At 49.0% G+C, this 17,469-nt stretch overlaps 1 protein-coding gene across 1 annotated transcript; it reads right to left on the bottom strand.

Annotated features, from left to right (window-relative positions):
- Positions 1-384: 384 nt before the first annotated feature.
- LOC146396376 (putative serine protease 47) lies at positions 385-17,130 on the bottom strand. Its single transcript, XM_084995492.1, has 6 exons — positions 16,957-17,130; positions 12,274-12,421; positions 10,387-10,570; positions 8,920-9,197; positions 6,443-6,603; positions 385-702 (listed from the first exon to the last, which is right to left on the bottom strand). Exons 1-6 carry the CDS (start codon positions 17,128-17,130, stop codon positions 385-387), a joined length of 1,263 nt encoding a protein of 420 aa, XP_084851618.1.
- Positions 17,131-17,469: the final 339 nt, after the last annotated feature.

The following is a 17,469-nucleotide window of genomic DNA, read 5'->3' as shown; positions in this document are numbered from 1 at the left end:
CTCCTACCACAGGATGGAGCCTGCAAGTGAAGACATCCTCTCTGTCCCCAGCTGGGCTCCACCAGCATCCTCACCCCTGCCTTCCTCCTGAGACAGCTTCTCTGCCAGGGCCTGTTTCCTTGTCCAGGGAGTCAGACAGTGGACCTCAATGGAAGAGGTACGGATGGAGGTCAGGAGGGGCTGTAGGGCCCCAAGGCAGGAGCAGGAGGAGTCTTTCATTTGTTTATTTGGGATTGCAGGCTTGGTTTGTGGGGTGGCCACTGTTGGACGGAAATGCCAAGATGGGGCCATGGAAAGCTGATGGAGCTGGGGGGGGAGGGGCCGCAGTTTCCAGAGAAGAGACTGGACTCTGAGGCAGAGACAGGAGCACAGGAGCTTGGCGGGTCAGCACCAGGCCTGCCACGGGACCCAGAGCACAAACAGCAGCAGGGTCCAGGTCTCTGAAGGCACAAAGGCTGTGCCAGGCCCAGGCGAGCCAGCAGCCTGCAGAGACTGGGATGGAACCTGGGTGTGAGGAGGAGGGGCCATGGGCTCAGGGAGGGGTGTGCACTTCTGGATCTCGTCAATCCAATGGGAGAAGTAGCTGACATTGGTGAAGATGCTGGGGTAGGTGGGATGTCGGCAGTCCAAGCCCCAGCTGGCCAGCCCCACCAGAACCCATGAACTGAGGAGGTCACAGACGAGGGGCCCCCCGGAATCGCCCTAGGAAAGAGAGGGGAGTTACTGTGAGCAACTGAGTTAGGTCAGAGGAGTCTCTGCCATCTACGGTCCCTCAGGTGGACTTCTGGGAAGGTCCAAACACCAGCATCCCACAGCAGACCAGCCTGTTTAAGCCATGCAGGGAGGCAATGGTATCATGTTTTAGGAGGCCCCTGATTGACCTCAGGACAATCACAGGTTTCAATCTATGATCATATGGACGCCTGTGCCCAGAGACAGCCTGGATATCCCTGACAAGGCACTGTCCAAGGAAGAGAAGGGACAGCTACACCCACAGTGCCCAAGAGAGTTGGTCTGGGTGTGGAGGCTGGCCAGCTCAAGCCCCTGCAGACCTCAGCTCTTGCAAGACCCTGGGCTGCACCAGCACACCCCTTACCTGGACCCTCTTCATTTTTCATTCATTTAGTCATTTGGTTTACTTTCAACACCTTGGTTGAGCAATTTCAGAAGATGCCCATACCCTGGCCTGGCAGAGGCAACCTGTATTGCTCAGGGAGTCGGTGGGGGTTAGAAAGAAATCTGCTGGGACTTACTAGAGTTCATGCTCTCAGGGCAGGGCCATCTGGTTGGAAATCTCCTCATGTCATCAGCCAAAGGGAGGGTCTGGTCCTTGTGGCTGGGGGTAGAGGGGCAGGGGCCATAGTCACGCTTGCTGCTCCTCCACTTACCCATCCAACATGTGCAGCAAGCAACCAGGAAGCCTCTGCCCTGGGCACAGGGTCTCCTCCTTTGTGGTGCTTTTGTAAATAAGCCAACAGGCCTGCCATTGGCAGATGTGACATGTGGAAACAAGCCATGGGAGGGTCAGGACAGGAAGGGAAGGGCACTTCATCAAGTGGAGGTGAAAGGCTACTCTTCTTGCACTAGGAAACACAAGGTAGAGTTTCCAAGCGGGAAACAACTGAACTTTCTGAAGCAGGAGCACTGGGAGGAGTAAGTGCAGACCAGGGAAGGAGGGGTATGCCAGGTGGGTGGGAGGAAGAGCAGTGACATGTGGGGAGTGAGGAAAGTATATGGGACGAGGGGTCTCAGGGCCTATGGCAGAGGGTAGGATTTGATCCCCATGGAGAACTGTCTAGGTCATGTCTAGTGCCTGGATCAGTCCAGTGCTGTGTGGAGAATGAACCAGCTGGGAGGCAGCTACAGGAGTGATTACTGATAGAGAGGGGCCAGGTGGTAAGAACAGTCAGATTTGGAACAATAGTTTGAAGCTGCCTATAGGACCTGTCAAATCTGAGCCTTTCTGTCATTAACCATGGGGGGAAGTGCAGAGGGATAGAAGCAGGCTGAGCATGGAGCCCTGGGGTCCCAGCATTTAGAGGTGGGAGGGGAGGGGACCAGGCATAGAGCAGAGCATCTGGTGAGTGCCTGGGCCCAGGAAACAGGAGGGAGACTTGCTTAAGTGCCAAGTGAGAGGAGGACTCAGATCCACAGGCGGTTCTGGTGAGACAAGCTATTGGGGATGGTGGCCTTGAGGTTTTGGATAGCAAGCTGGGGACACTCCTAGGTGGAGTGGGTTAGATTCAGGACTGTTGGGAGGAGTCTTTGGGGGAAGGGAGGTAAAGAAACTGAGCAGTAGATGGTGCGCATTTACACAGGAGCCGTGGAAGGGGCGTCAGAGGACATGGAGCAGGAGAGACTCTGGGCATGGCAGGGATGGAACTTGAGGCTGAGGAGAGAGGGAAGACGCTGGGATAGACGGTGTGTAGGGTTGTCAGGACGAATGACTCTAGTCTGATTGGCTGCTTTGGGGTTCTCAGTGAAACAAGCAAGATCTCCAGCCGAGAGGGCGGGGTGGGGGAAGTGGCAGGTTGAAGGAGAGCGAAGGGTACATGGTGTGGCTGGCCAAAAACACCCCTCAGAGATGCCCATCCTCACCCCTGGAACCTGTGGCTATTAGCTCATGTGGCAAAGGGGACTCTGCAGCAGTGATGGAGTTGAGGCTCTTGAGCTAAGAAGGTTTTCCTGGATTCTCTGGGTGGTCCAATGTAATCAAGATCCTCATAAGGAAAGAGAGACGCAGGAGGTCAGAGTCAGAGCAGAAGATGTGACGGAAGCAGAGGCAGAGGTGTTGCACTTTGAGGACGGAAATGCTGTGAGCCAGGGAATGAGGGTGGCCTCTAAAAAGCTGGGAAAACCAAGAAAACATTCTCCCCTAGGAAAGCCTCCTGAAGGAACCCACCTGGCCAACACCTTGATGTTAGACTTTTGACCTCCAGAAATATAAGATAAATTTCCGTGGGTTTAGCCATTCACTTGGAGGGGATTTGTGACAGCAGCTCCAAGTAAGGCACCTTCTTGGGAATGTGCCATCATTACTTCAGCCCTTCCCCTCTGTGGTCCCCACCTGGGGTGGCCTCAGCCCTCTGCACGGTGGACCCCCTCCCAGCTGTGTGAGGCCAGTGGAAGGCCTTTCCCTGTTCACTGCAGCCCTCAGGGATTCACACAGGGGACCCATGCAGTTGCGGAAATGATGACGGATTCTGAGTCAGGCTCCAATAGCCTCCTGACCCCTGGAGAGCTCTCAGAAGGCAGGAGAGAGCCTCCTCTGGGACCATCTGTTCTGCTGCATCCACTTTTCTAGGGCAGATGTCGGTACAGCTCTCATAGCCTCAGGGGGCGCCCCTTGAGAGGTGGTGATGCGACTAAACGAATAAATTTCCTCCAAGGTTAACTGCGCTACCTGACTTTTCATTATTGTTTCTATATTCTTTAAGGTGGACTCTGGAGGTCTTTAAAAAATTAAGAGATGTTCCCATTGTGGTTCAGCAGGTTAAGAGCCTGACTAGTACAAATGAGGATGCAGGTTCAATCCCTGGCCTTGCCTAGTGGGTTAAGGATCTGGCATTGCCACAAGCTGTGACATAGGTCCTAGAAGTGGTTCAGATCTGGCATTGCTGTGGCTGTGGCAAGGGCTGGAAACTGCAGCTTCCATTCAACCCCTAGCCTGGGAACTTCCATATGCTGCAGGTAGGGCAGGAATAAAAGAAAGGAAGGAAAAGGAAGGAAGAAAGAAAGGAAGGGAAGAAGGGAGAAACCCCAAATCTAAGGTATCACATGAAACGTGAGCTACAGTTTGCACTACTGTAGATACAAAGCAAACCTTGCGTGTGCACTCTTGCATGTGTATGCATGTGCATGCATGTATGTGTGTGTGTGTGTGTGTGTGTGTGTGTGTGTGTGTGTCTGTGTTGGGCAGGGCCGGAGCAGTGAATTCCACCTTCAGCAAGAGGTTGGGTCTAAGCCAGGTACAATCCAGAGAGAGGGAGGCAAACCAGGTCAGGAGACTGGAAGCCAAAACTTGTTAAGTACCTACTGAATGCCAGGCACAGTGCTGCATTTCTATAGGAACCTTCTTCAGTGGAGGCCATGAGCAATTCCATTTCATGGGTGAGGAAACTTAGCTAAGGCCACAACCGAAGTCAATGGAACCAGGTCTGTCTTGCCCCACAGTCTGAGCATTGAGTGCCTTGGCAGGCTCTCTCTCCTCAGACCTGTTTCTGGACCCCCTGTGCAGAGGGAGGGGCCCTTGTGGGGAGAGGTGGGAGCCCCAGGTTGGAGGGTGGGGTCCAGAGCAGGTGACATGGCAGAAGATGAATCTAGGTGGAATCTCTCAGTCAGGCGGTGGTAGGTGAAAGGGGAGGCAGGAGGGGGGTCATTTGCTGGGACTCCCGAGTGTCCAGCTCAGGAGAGAAACCAGAGGAAGGGTGGGGTCGAGGGGCACTATGAATATCCAGCAGGTGAGCAGACACAAGGCTCTGGCCTTGAGCTCCACTGGCATAATTCCTGCAGGAGAAGGGAGGTGGACAAGGCTGTAAGGGAGGTCCATGGTGACAGCCGGATGTGGACTGGGAAGGGTGGGGGCTGAACACTTGTTCCACTTCTGGGTGGAGCTGGCTCTGTGAGGAGGCCAGACCAGGCCAGGCAGCTACAAATCTATACTACTGTTTAAGAACTGGGAACCAAGAAATATGGGTCTGCCTTCTACCAGCAGCTCACTGGCCTGCCATGAAGATAGCTATCCATGTGGCCTTCTCATGGGCTAGGCCAAAGTCACAATCCCAGTCATCTTGTCCCTCCTGTGTGCATCTCCTGGGGTGCCAAGGCATAGTGGCACAAACTGGGTAACTATAAAAACAATGCAAATGTATCCTCTCACGGTTCTGGAAGCTGGAAGGCTGAAAGCAAGTGTCTCTGTGTCTAGCCCTCTTCACACAAGTCATTGGTACAGGGCCCACTTGAAATTTACAATGGTCACATCTCAAGATCCTTAACTAATCACAGCTGCAAAGACTTATTTCCAGAGAAGGTCACATCCTGAGATTCCAAATGGATACGAATTTAGGGGACACTATCCAACCCCCTACACCACCCTTTCAACAGTCCCATGAAGGAGGCCTCAGACTCCTACACCATGAATAGGACACAGGCTCAGATGGTGAAAAGAACACCCAAGGGCAGAGCAGTGCCTCTAACTCCAGAACCCTCACCCTCTGCCCTCCACTCCACGATGCCATCTGTGTAAGAGCTTGGCACCCAATGCCAGCTCAGGGTGCTGGGCCCTGAGGGGATGTGGTGAAGGCCTGGAGGCCAGGTGAAGCTTGGAGTCAGAACACGCAGGCCCTCCTTATTTTATGGGAGTGCTTTCCCTCTTTGGGCCTGTTTGCCCACTTCTAAAATAGGACACTACAGAGAGTGGATAGACATCTTCACAATTCAACAGTACACTCATGTCTGGAATGTACATAATAGACACATGTACCAAGAGCCCCTAAAGAAAAAGACACAGGGGGAAAAAAACGGAAGGTAAATTAGGAAGAAGATATTCAACGGCAGTAAACGTACGGAAGTATATTTCATCCGTCATCAGGAAAATGCAAACCACAATAAATCATCACCATTAGGAAGGATGGAAAGCGCCAAGTGTTGGTGAGCTTGTAAACTCTCAGCCACTGCTGGAATGTGTGGAACTGGTGCAACCCCTCCGGAGATGTTTGGTAACATCTGCCAAAGCTGAACATGCAGATAGCTTTTAATCTAACAATTCTCCTCAGGGGATTCTGTGAAATCAAATAGAAAACCTCTGGAAGTGAAATGAAATGAAAAACTTGGAAGCTACAAAAATATCCATCGAGAGCAGAACTGCCCATCGAATTCAATTCACACGATAGTGTCTTGCAGGGCAATGAGGCTGAACAAACTATACCTACGTGTGACAGTGTGGATGGACCTCACAAACATAATGTTAAGACGTGAAAATCTGACAACTGGAAATAAGTTCTACTTATGGAAAATTCAGAATCTAATATAAAGTGTTAAGGTGAAGATGAGAGTTTCCATTGAGTGTTGGTGACAAGAAGGGGAGAGGAGTGTTGGCCACCTGGGGTGTAGCACTGTGAAAGTTCATGCAACTACACACTTAGGGAAAGAGTATGAATGTCTTCTTCTGTATGTATATTTCAATAAGGGTTTTAAAATATGCCTCCAGAATAGATGCTGCTGGAGTGTCCTGCCAGTAGTAGATGTCCTCCTGTGCAATGGGCTGAGGAAGGGGCTAGCCTGGGGGACACTACCAAGAGATAGAGCCTGGGAACATAGGTAGAGGGACGAAACAGAAGGTACCAGGGGTCTCCACAAAGAGAGTGGAGGCAACACAGCCTCCCACCATGGAAACTGAGGCCCTGAGAACAGGCCAGGGAAGAAGGGAAATGACCTCACTTACATGGCAGATGGCCTTTCCTGTAGAGAAGTCCCCAACACACAGCATCTCCTCATACACGGAGAAGTTCTTGCTGAGCCTGTGTCCATATACCAGATTACAGAACTGGTTCTCAATGAGGCCCACCTTAGCCTCCTGGAGATGGAAGGGTGTGGGCAGAGGCGCTGTGAGGATAAGAAGGAAGTCAGTGAAGTTTGCTAGAGCTTAGCTACAGGCTCTTCTGCCTTACTGCTCACCACCACCCCTGCATCATAGGGTTTTCTCAGCAAAGCTGAGCTTTCAGCTCTCTATCAGTCTTCTACCTATGCCTAATAAGGCCTCCCCTGTTTCTCAAACTTTTCCAAACTCATCCTATTCCCACCACCTCTCTCATAGCAATAGACCACACCACTCGTAGTCCATAAAGAAAAAAGGCAAATCCTACCAATGCATGCCAATCACTGATGCTTAGCAACCATTCACCAACCCAGGCAAATCCTACCAATGCATGCCAATCACTGATGCTTAGCAACCATTCACCAACCCACCTACCCTCTCACAAACCATCCTTTCCACTTCCACTTGTCAATCATTACCTTTCCTTCCCTCCACTAATTCCTCCGTCCATCATCTACCCATCTTGTCTCATGCCCCATTCATCCACTCAGCCTTCCATCTATCTGCTGGCCTATCCATCTTTGGATCTATCTCCCCATTCTCCCTCCATCAATCAATATATCCACTCTCTCCATCCCTCTTCCCACCCACTCAACCATCTTCCCCTCCAGGCACTCATCTTCCCTCCTATCCATCCCCCATCCATCCTCTCATTCAATCACTCATTTATTCATCTGTCTTCAGGTTAGCTATTGTTTAGACACTAGTGATAGAGGGGAACATTTTTAGTTGGGGAAACAGGGTAAGTGAAGTAAATAAGTAGGATTATTTAGCTCTGAGAAGTGTGGTAAGGAAATACAACAGGGAAATGTGACATTATGCATTGCCTGTTTTAGGTTTCACATCAAGGAAAACTCTTCAGAGGAGGAGCTGAGTTGTATATCAAAGAAATGAGTCACCCAGATTAGCAGGGAGAGCCTGTGAGGCTGGGGAAACAGCCAAGGTAAAGGTCCTGAGGTGGGGACAGCCTCAGGATATTCAAGGCAGGAAGGGGCCTGGTGGCTGGGATGGCGTGGGTGAGGGTGCAGTAGGAGCTGAGCAGAGAGGAATGGGGGCCAACATTGCACAGGGCCTGAGAGCCAAGGTAGGACATTTGGACAGTTTTCTAAGCATAAATGAGAAGGCACTGAGGAGAAAGAGCAGGGAACTGGCACAACACCTGCTTCAAAGCAAACACTCAGGCAGTTGTGTGGAGACTAAAGTAGGGCACACAGGGTGGGAGCTAGCAGACCAGTCTGGAGGTCCATGCAAGAACGGGTGGTCTACAGGACCAGGGTGGCAGCATTGCCACCTACCCCGCTGCCAGGCCCTGGGGCATAGGCTGGGATATTAAAACAAGAAAGACAGAGTCCCTGTCCTCAAGGAAGAACCAGACTGTGCGTGTGTGTGTGTGTGTGTGTGTGTGTGTGTGTGTGTATGTGACAATGCTGGGGACCTGGTTGTCTGTCCTGTGGTTGGGGATTGTTACTGATACACTATTGAGAAGGGCCAGCAATGCTGGCACATCCCACCCAGTGAAGACAAGTTCTGATCAAAATGCCTCTCCTGATCTCCTATCCTGAGAAACACCTACCAAATTACAACCTTACAAATAATTGCAAATACACATTCTTTTCCCCCTAACTCTGCCACATAAGCTTGTGCCAAACCATAAACACTCTTTTCTTTAATAAAGACTCTTACTCATGAGTTTTTGCCTGCATTTCTTCCCTTTCAATCTCAGAAAAACACAAACTTTTTCTGTTACTCAGTTCACCTAATACACCCACAAAGTAGACAGCTGACCTGGGTTGGGAGAAGAGCAAAGTGAGGTTCAAAGAGTGAAACACTCTTAAGTTGTAGTCATTCTAACTTGACCTTGGAGGCTCACAGGTCAGAAGTCATAAAAATGTTTTCTTTCCATTTTTCCTAAGTGCCTCCAATGGGAAATCTTGGTTCCTCAGTGGCCTAGAAGGGGCCAGGCCCCAAGCATGACCTCTGAGTTGAATCAAGCCATCTTAGATCTATAGCTGATTAAAGCCTTGAAATCAAGAAGCTGACAGGTTCCAAGAACCTGAGTTCTTAACATCCAACAGTCAAAGATTCACAGATTTTCAGAGCTTTGCACTTAGGGAACACTGAATTTTAGAATCACACACTTTCAGAACTAGAACCAGAATGGTTCAGTCCTCTGGAAATGAGGCACAGTGGACCAAGGTCCAGCAGTTGTTTTGCCTGGGCACCCCTACTTCCCTCCTCCCCTCCTCTGTCCTCCTTCCCTTCTTCCTCCTCCTCGCTTCCCCCTTATCTGCCCTCCCATCCCAGCCTCTCCCCTACCCCCTCACTTTCCTCGTTGAGCATCCCCCAGCCAGTTATCCAGCAGGATGCATTACTAAGCAGCTGCAAGCCAGGGGCTGGGAGGCAGGCAGGGATGATGTAGGAAGTGAAGTTCACAGGAAAGAGCAGCTGCAACATGGCTATGTCACTTCCGAAGGGATGAAGCTTCTCAAAGTCTGGGTGCATGACAATCTGGCTCACGGACATCTCCAGGGTGTGCTGAGTGTGTTCAAACAGCTGCGTGCTTCCTAACAGGACCCGGTAGTTCTCTGGAGCATGGGATTTTCTGGAGGAGGAAGAGCATGCTGTCACCATCATCCCTGAGTGTGGGCTAGGTCTCTTCCCCTGCATATTCATCTAACTGCTGACATCCACCTGGACCCCTGCACCCCCCCATGGTGCCAGCCTTGGTCTCTGCATTCCTAAAGTTCAGGAGCACTTCTTTCTTGAGACTGATATTCTACTTACAACCTCAGACATATGGTTTCTCCACCATATCCAAGAATCAGAGGAGCATTGAATCCTTGTGCTGGAAAGGTCTTTGCTGGGCTCATCAAATGAAGGCCCTTGGAGTGTTTACAGGAGATGTTCTGGATTGATCCCAGCTCTACTTTTACCTTCCCAAGGCTCCTACAACCCACCTTATGGCCCCACAATTTTCCTGACCCCTCCCTTCTTTAACCACCCTCCTGCCCAATAGCTGTTTCTCTGCTCAGTTAGAAGCACTTGCCAAAGATCTGTAAGGTAAAAGAGCAACTGAGTGTAGGAAACAGAACCTTGCATTTGCCCTGAACACAGCTGCTCCCGTAGAGTAGGTGCTGATCAGATTCTGAGCTCCCAAAGCTCCAGCTCCCAGACCTGGGCTGTGATGTTCCAACTCCCTGGGGATGCCTCCTCAACTGTTCACAAGCTGGTCACTGAGCAGACCCAGGAGGGCCAGGTGTGTCAGACTCCTGAGCAGCCACATCACTCTCCCAGGGTGCCCCATCTCCCACCCGCACAGCCTGGCACCACATCTCCCACATGCACACTAGTGACCATGATTCCTCCTGGGCACACAGTTTTGCAAGAGTAAAAAGTAGAGCCATTCAGCTGCTTGCCAGACATGAGGTCCCATGTCCCTGCCTAGACTCAGAAACCTGGAAATGTGGGGACCTTGAGAAACTGTGATCTGAGCTTGGTCCACACTGCATGGCAGCCAGAATGGACACTGCTACTCTTCTGGGGCACATCTGTGTTGGGAGACAGGCCCAGGGGCTGAGGACAGAGTCTGGGGAGGGTCTGGGAAAGGGAGCCAGGAGGACAGTCCAGGTAGAATGTACACAGGTCAAAGGCAGGAATGACATGGACCTGTGGGCCACAGACAGCCCCAGAGGAAAGCCCAGAGGAGCCGGGGTGGGACACCCTCACTCCTCATCCCCTCCATCTCCTCCCCTACCAGTGCCTCTGCTGGCACCCTAGGAAAGAGGACTCACTTGAGAAAGCAGTGGGCAGCAGAAACCAGCCAGTGGGAGTTGATGAGGACAGCTCCACAGACATGCAAGCCCTGGTACATCAGGCTGGCCTGCCATGGCCACTGGCCAGCCACCACATCCTGACCACCAGAGATCCGCCACATCACCTTGGGTTTCCTGCACACTGTGGAGACTCCCCTGCCACCTACAATAGAGACATGGGTGAGACCCCAAATGCCACTACCAGGGAGGCCCCCTCCACTTCACAGATGGGAAAACCAAGGGCAAGTGTCCAGTGGCCTGGCCAAAATGACACGGCTGCCTGGACTCTGCCTTTACCAGCTGCCACTGAGAATTTGACAGCAGAGCACAATGGAGCAGGCTTTCTGAGCATGAAGGCCCAGGGCTGTGGTGAGATGCCAAGGGTGACCAAAGGTGGCAACAGCTCATGGCAGCATCTCCGCTGAGCTGGACATCACTGAGGCAGTCTGCCAAGGGCTGGCCATGTGCCAGGCCTTATTTCCCTGAACTAACACACCACAACAACTCAAGGTCTCTGAAGTTGCCAACATTATGCACTCAAATCATAGCTTCTAAGGGCCGGTGCCCCTCCACTTTGCCCCAGTATCTTAGAGAAGCAGATCTGCAGGCAGGAGTCTGGGGTGATGTGTGACCGTGTAACTTAGCAGGACCCCATGAGGCCTCCCCTAATAGACCCCCACCCATGTCCTCTGCCTGCCTTTTGTCTGTAGAAAACTTTAGTCACAGAGTACATTTACCTGGAGAAGTGGAAAAGTGCAGGAAGAAAGGAAAATAGTCAAGCAAAGCAAAATAATATTTTAACGATTAAACAGAGTAAGAATATTTAGCTCCTCCTCAAGGACTACAGATAATATTCTGAGCCATGTCCTTGGAAATGTTTTGCAGATACTGAAACCCCACCAGGTGGAAGAAGTTACCTATATACTGCACACAAGCACATAGACCCAAACAAGGTGGAACCAGAAGGTGGATGAGGTTGACTCCCAAGTACCTCACCACCCACCAATCCGAAGAAAGTCTACAAGCTGATCAAGCCCTGCTCTTTGAACCTCACTCAGCCCTCGAGGTGGGGGCACACAGCCTTGAGGCTGTTACCCCACTGTGGCCCCCTCTGCCTGGCAAAGCAATAAAGCTGTTCTTTTCTACTTCACCCACAACTCTGTCTCTGAGATTCAATTCAGAGCATGTCCACAGAGACTGAGCTTCAGCATCAACCTGGGGAAAGTCACTCCCTCCCTGCCTCTGACTCAGGATTCTCCATTTATAAATAAGAGGGGTGGGCGTTCCCTGGTGGTCTAGTGGTTAGGACTTGGTGCTTTCACCACTACGGCCAGGGTTCAATGCCTGGTCCAGGAACTGGGAATCCCACATTAAGCTGCAGCCAGCAGCGGAAAAAAGAAATTAACTGATTAAAAAACACTCTATGCAGTGGCCAAAAAATTAAATAAATAAGAGGGAGTGGGCTAATGAAGACAGCCATGGTTCTAGGACCCACACCTGAGGGCAGGGGTGAGGCCAGGGCCCTTAGAGCAGGCATCCTGCTCTAGGGCCTGGGCCCCAGGGACTCAGGGCTCCTCACTCAGCAGTCCTGGGCTTTCCTCCACCCAGCCTCAGGCTGGACCCTGCCAGTGCCCACTTGCACAGCCCCACAAGGGTCCTGGGGCAGTTTCCATCCCAGAGGCCCCTCAGTAGGGGTCCTGTGACCCACCTGTGTTAAGGTGGTCTCTGGGCTGCCTGGTTAGATGGACCTGACCGCAAACAAAAGAAGAGGTTCAGTGACCCTGGGCACCAAGCCCTGGTCACAGTCAAGCCCCCTCAGGCCCTGCAGGCCCACCTTCTCAGCCCCACACAGAGGCCCCCACGCACCTGTGGCTGCCCAGGCCAATGGCTGTGCTTCCGGAGTCAGAGGCCCACCCTCCACCACTCGCACGGCTGCAGGAGCTGGGCCGGGGTCGGCGCAGGACCCTCGCAGGTTTAGGGTGGTGGTGGGCGACCATGGCGGCAGCAGCACCAGCTGCAGCCAGAGGAGGGCGGCAGGCTGGCCTCCTACTTGCGGAAGCCTCGCCTCTGAGACCATTGTCAGTGTTGTGGACCTGGGCCTGAACCGGGCCTGACTCAGCCCTGGGCCTGGACCCTGCCCCCGCCCTGGCCAAGGCTTTGACCCCGCCCCCACCGCGCCTTGACCCCGCCCCAACCCAGCCTTGATCCCACGTGACCTTCCTATTAACTTTTTTTTTGTCTTTTCGCCATTTCTAGGGCCGCTCCCGTGGCATATGGAGGTTCCCAGGCTAGGGGTCCAATTGGAGTTGTAGCCGCTGGCCTACACCAGAGCCACAGCAATGCGGGATCCGAGCCGCGTCCTCGACCTACACCACGGCTCACGCTACACCGGGTCCTTAACCCACTGAGCAAGGCCAAGGATGGAACCCGCAGCCTCATGATTCCCAGTCGGATTCATTAACCATGAGCCACACCGGAAACTCCCCTATTAACTTTTAAAATAACTCCATTGAAAAATTATTTCTATACCATGAAGTTCACGTATCACAAGCGACGTTTCAATGATTTCCAGTACATTTTTCTTCACTCATTTGTTTATGTTTGTATTTAAATCAATCTTCTATTTTGGGAGAGTTTTAGATGTATGAGTAAGTTGCAAAATAATACAAAGACTTTGCGTATCCCCCTACCCAATTTCCCCTCTTGTTAAGGGTGTAGGTTGCAGACACGGCTCGGATCCCACGTTGCTGTGGCTCTGGCGTAGGCCAGCGGCTACAGCTCCGATTTAACCCCTAGCCTGCGAACCTCCATATGCCGCGGGAGTGGCCCAAGAAATAGCAACAACAACAACAAGAACAAAAGACAAAAAAAAAGAAAAAACTCAATCCATTAGCTCTCTTTTTTCAGTTTTTTTAAAGTTTAAGGCATAGAGCTTAATGATTTCACTTACATACAATCATAAAATGATCATCACAATAAATTTAGTGAACATCTATCACTCATATAGATACAAAATTAAAGAAATAGAAAAAAAATCACTCATAAATTGTTGAGTGCCTCTTCAGGCAATCTATGAATTGGTTTTCAGAGTCAGAGCACCAAGGTTTGACTTGATGTTTCCTTTCACTTCTTTATCCATCAACCCAATTTTTTGTCCCTCAACCCACTCTGCTTCCTATCTGGCTCTTAACTTACTTCAACAGAGGCTAGACTTTCTGAACAAAATTCACAATTTATCATCTGATAAACACTTCTGTAGTGATGGTGCCATGGAACAAAGTATTTGAAATTAGGATCTTCTCAGCAGATCCAATATGTTCATGGCTGTAGGTATATAATTCCTAGTGAAGACGTCCTTGTGCTCCAACCAATATCCAGCAGGACCAGCCTAATATTCCTTTGTTCTGGAGAGCCCCAGTGTATCAGAAACGTGGTTGTGCAGCCCACAAGTCCAAAACCAGAAATTATTATTGTTAAATATTTAACTTTTTCCCTGTAAATAATTTAATATTTTAAACTAATAATACCTTCTCATGGATCACAATCCAATTGTGCAAAATGGAATATGCAGTGTTGAGTCATGCGTCCTCCCACCTCTTTCCCCTGTCCACCCAGTCCTCTTTCCCACAGGGAACTAGTGTTTATTTAAATCCTTCCATAGATGTGTTATGCAAAGAATTTAGAATGCAATATATTTGCATTTTTTAAAATGCAGGGTTTTCTCTGATTAAAACTTAATATATTTTCAATACATTTGCAGATGTTTACAATGACTCTCTTCGTACATTAACGAGATTCCTTTCTAGATGGGAGTAGACTTCCAGAACAAGAATTTCTACACCCCGTAAAATCAAAAGTTTTGGAAAGAATAAAATGGTCAGGTGTATTTAATTAAAATAGTAAGTACCCAAATGAATTAGAACTTCAGGTAAACAATATGTTGTGTTTTAGTATAATCATTTCCCATTCAATATTTTGGACATAGTTTTACTGAACATTTTTTCATTTTTATCTGAAATTTATTATTAAACTTAGATCTCGTACTTTATCTGGCAACTCTTCAAAAAAAAGTATAGCACAGTAAACTAAATTTTTAATTACTCATTGTAAGAATCCTTAACTGGATTAAAGATTCTTGAATGTGCCACTTGGCTCTAATAGAAGACACCCTAGTTGCACACACACACACACACACACACACACACACACACCTTCAGCCTCTTTTGATGATATGGGATTTGGAAGAGCTATCATTCAGCACTGGGTTTATGTGTCAAAATGAAAGAGTATTTGTGTTTCATAGAAGAAGATTGGTAGGAAATTGGTCAAGGGATATGAGAGGTGAAGACTTCAGAGGATTGCAAGCAAATCTCTTGAATTTCAAGCTTTACTGTCTGCTAAATGTTTCTTGCTTCTTGCAAAAAAAAAAAAAAAGTTGCATGCAAAATGGTGGCTATTGAAGAAAGGCATTGAATTTTGAAGCCAGGCCCAGGTTCTTTCCTCTTCTTTCTAACAGTTGTGTAGGAAAGGCATTTCTAAACTCCTGACCAATTTACTTGTGATTTCTAAGGGTTTTTTTTTCTAACTCTAAATTTGAAAATGGTCTATGTTTGGTACTTTCAGAGAGTGTTTTCTTGGCCACTTGAAGGGAGTGACTTACACAGTGTTCATCCATTTTAATATTTCCAAGGCATTTAGTGGTCTGCAGTACAGAACTGTCTTCTTACAGGTTCTCTCTCTCTCTCTCTCTCTCTCTCTCTCCCTCCCTCCCTCTCTCTTCTTTTAGGGCTGCAACCTCAGCATATGGAAGTTCCCAGGCTAAGGGTTGAATCATTGGAGCTGCAGATGCTGGCCCATGCCACAGGCACAGCAAAACAATGCTGGATCTAAGCCACATCTGCGATCTACACCATAGCTTGGGGCAACACTGGATCCTTAACCCACTGAGAGAGGCCAGGGATTGAACCCAAGTCTTCGTGGATACTAGTCAGGTTCGTAACTTCTGAGCCACAATGAGAACTGCAACACTTCTCTCTTTCATTCTCTTTGGTAACTATTCTGTGTACTCTACCTTGACCTTAGCTGAGAAGATGAGGTGAGAGCAATTCAAGGCAAATCATGGTGAACTTTAAAAAAAAAAAAAAAACTAAGTGTTGAAAAAATACACAGTTTGGAGACATTTCTCATGACTTGAGCATTTATCATGGAAAACTTTAAATTATTAACCAATAGCTTCATATTAGGGGAATAGTGTGGCAAGATAATGTACCCTGGCACTCCAGAAAGGCAGGTTTCCTTGTTGCTTCCTCCTCTTGTCTAGTCAGTCAGTAGTTAATAAACGATTCTCACTCATGGCTCTGACACAGAATTTCAATGAGTCTTCTCTGGACTACTGACATAAAAACCTGCAAAAACTTGTGAAAAATTATCCAGTTCCAATTCTATAATCACTTTTGTGCTATATCAAAATCCTAGACCACAGATATAATCAAATTAGTCCAGATGTAACTTGGGGAGACAGACAACAGAAGGGCATAGATAAAACTCCTTTGGACAATGATGTCTGACTATTCCTGCAAGAAACTGGGGGTGTGGTATTGACTGCTGAGAAAAAAAAAATCTGTATATGGATCACAGACCTCCGAAAACACATGATATTCTACACAAGCATGGAATATTAGCGGTATGGTGAGATACAATGTTTGTGTCTTGTAGAATGTTCAGTCTCTGAGCTTAGAGCCTTTGGTGGTGTTAGATGTGAGGGATCTTCAGAGGTATTCTATGCAGTAGAAATGAATGACCAGTGAAAGAATCTGATGATTGAAATTTCTTTGGCAAGTATAACAAACTCAAGTCAGTACGTTGATTCCACTACTATTTTTTTTTCCAACTGAAATTGTGTAATATATTCCTGAAAAGTAGGAGGGGAGAATAAAATTTGGGAATGCTATGTCAACTGGAATTGACCCAAACTGTCAAAACTTGCTCAAAGTTACAACAAAAACACTGCAAAGGCAACATCTATGAATCCACATCTATTGAAGAACCCCCACGTATTTAAAAAAAACTCACTAAGTAAAAACATTATAGCAGAATCAATTCATTTGGAAAAACTCTAGGAATGGAGGAGCCAAGAGACAGTAGCTCTTAGAGTGTTTCTCAGGTCTAAAATTCTTCACTAGAATTGTTCTTTAATGGAACTATCAGGCTTGCTAGGAAAAAGCATCTACTATTTCTGGGGAGAAAAAAACTAAGGAAACCCAAGAAAGTGCAGCCCAAAGGGCGTGAAAGCACTTGCCCCAGTTTGAAGATACTGTGCTTAGGCTGGTGCTCTCCAAAACTCTTTCACAAGGGTCATATCTAAATGAATGGATTTCACGTTTGCAACTTTAAAATCCCAGGGGCTCATCTCACAACCCCTAGTTTTAAGAAGAGAGGACCACAAAAGTTCTGAGAAGACCTTGCCATAAAATCTTCCCAGGGGACCCCAATCCTCCGTTGCTTTCCTCTTTCATAGCAACCTCCAAGGACAGCTCCGCAAGGCCCCACCCCTGCACGCATGCGCACACCCACTAGGGGCGGGGCTCCCCGCATGCGCACCACTGTCCTCCAGCTGCTCAGAGCATCTGTTGAGGCCTGACCGCTTGGGAAGCCAGTAACACAGGTGCCAGCGTGGAGGGTGGGGTTCCAACGGTCATCCCGGCTGGGGGCGGGGCCAATCATGGCAGCTTTTAGAATCAATTATTTGAAAGCAGAAGTAAGGAAAACGGACTTTTCACCTCTTGGGTGTCCTGCTGTGCACTCTTAGTCACTCTGTGGGTTATTTGTGTCCTTGTCCAAGTGAGTTCACCACCGCCCTGTGCCCCTCCTGCACCGCCACAAACTGGAGCTCGGTGTCCCTGCAGAGTTTACACCAGGGTTGTTGGCACCACTGTGGAGCAGGTTGCATGAAGGCTTCAGTGATTTCCGGGCCTACCATGAGGCAGGTGAATAAAATGTGTGAACGATTAAATGGGTGCCAGTCTAGTGTTTGCATTTTAAAGCGTACGAAGGCTAGAAGGA

The sequence above is a fragment of the Sus scrofa genome, chromosome 14 (assembly GCF_054392235.1).
Source record: "Sus scrofa isolate SSC_HxYL_T2T_F1_AM1 chromosome 14, Sscrofa_HxYL_maternal_Yorkshire_Landrace_v2.0, whole genome shotgun sequence".
Lineage (NCBI taxonomy): Eukaryota > Metazoa > Chordata > Mammalia > Artiodactyla > Suidae > Sus > Sus scrofa.
Note: the sequence above shows the minus strand (reverse complement) of the source record. Positions and strands in the feature narration are given on the sequence as shown.

Coding starts and splice junctions, on each gene's coding strand:
- LOC146396376 (XM_084995492.1), bottom strand. CDS start 17,130: ATGATTGGCCCCGCCCCCAGCCGGGATGACCGTTGGAACCCCACCCTC. Junction 9,198..10,386: donor GCTGCCCACTGCTTTCTCAA/GTGAGTCCTCTT, acceptor TTCCTCCTCCAG/AAAATCCCATGCTCCAGAGA. Junction 703..6,442: donor CAGGAAAGGCCATCTGCCAT/GTAAGTGAGGTC, acceptor TCTCTTTCCTAG/GGCGATTCCGGGGGGCCCCT.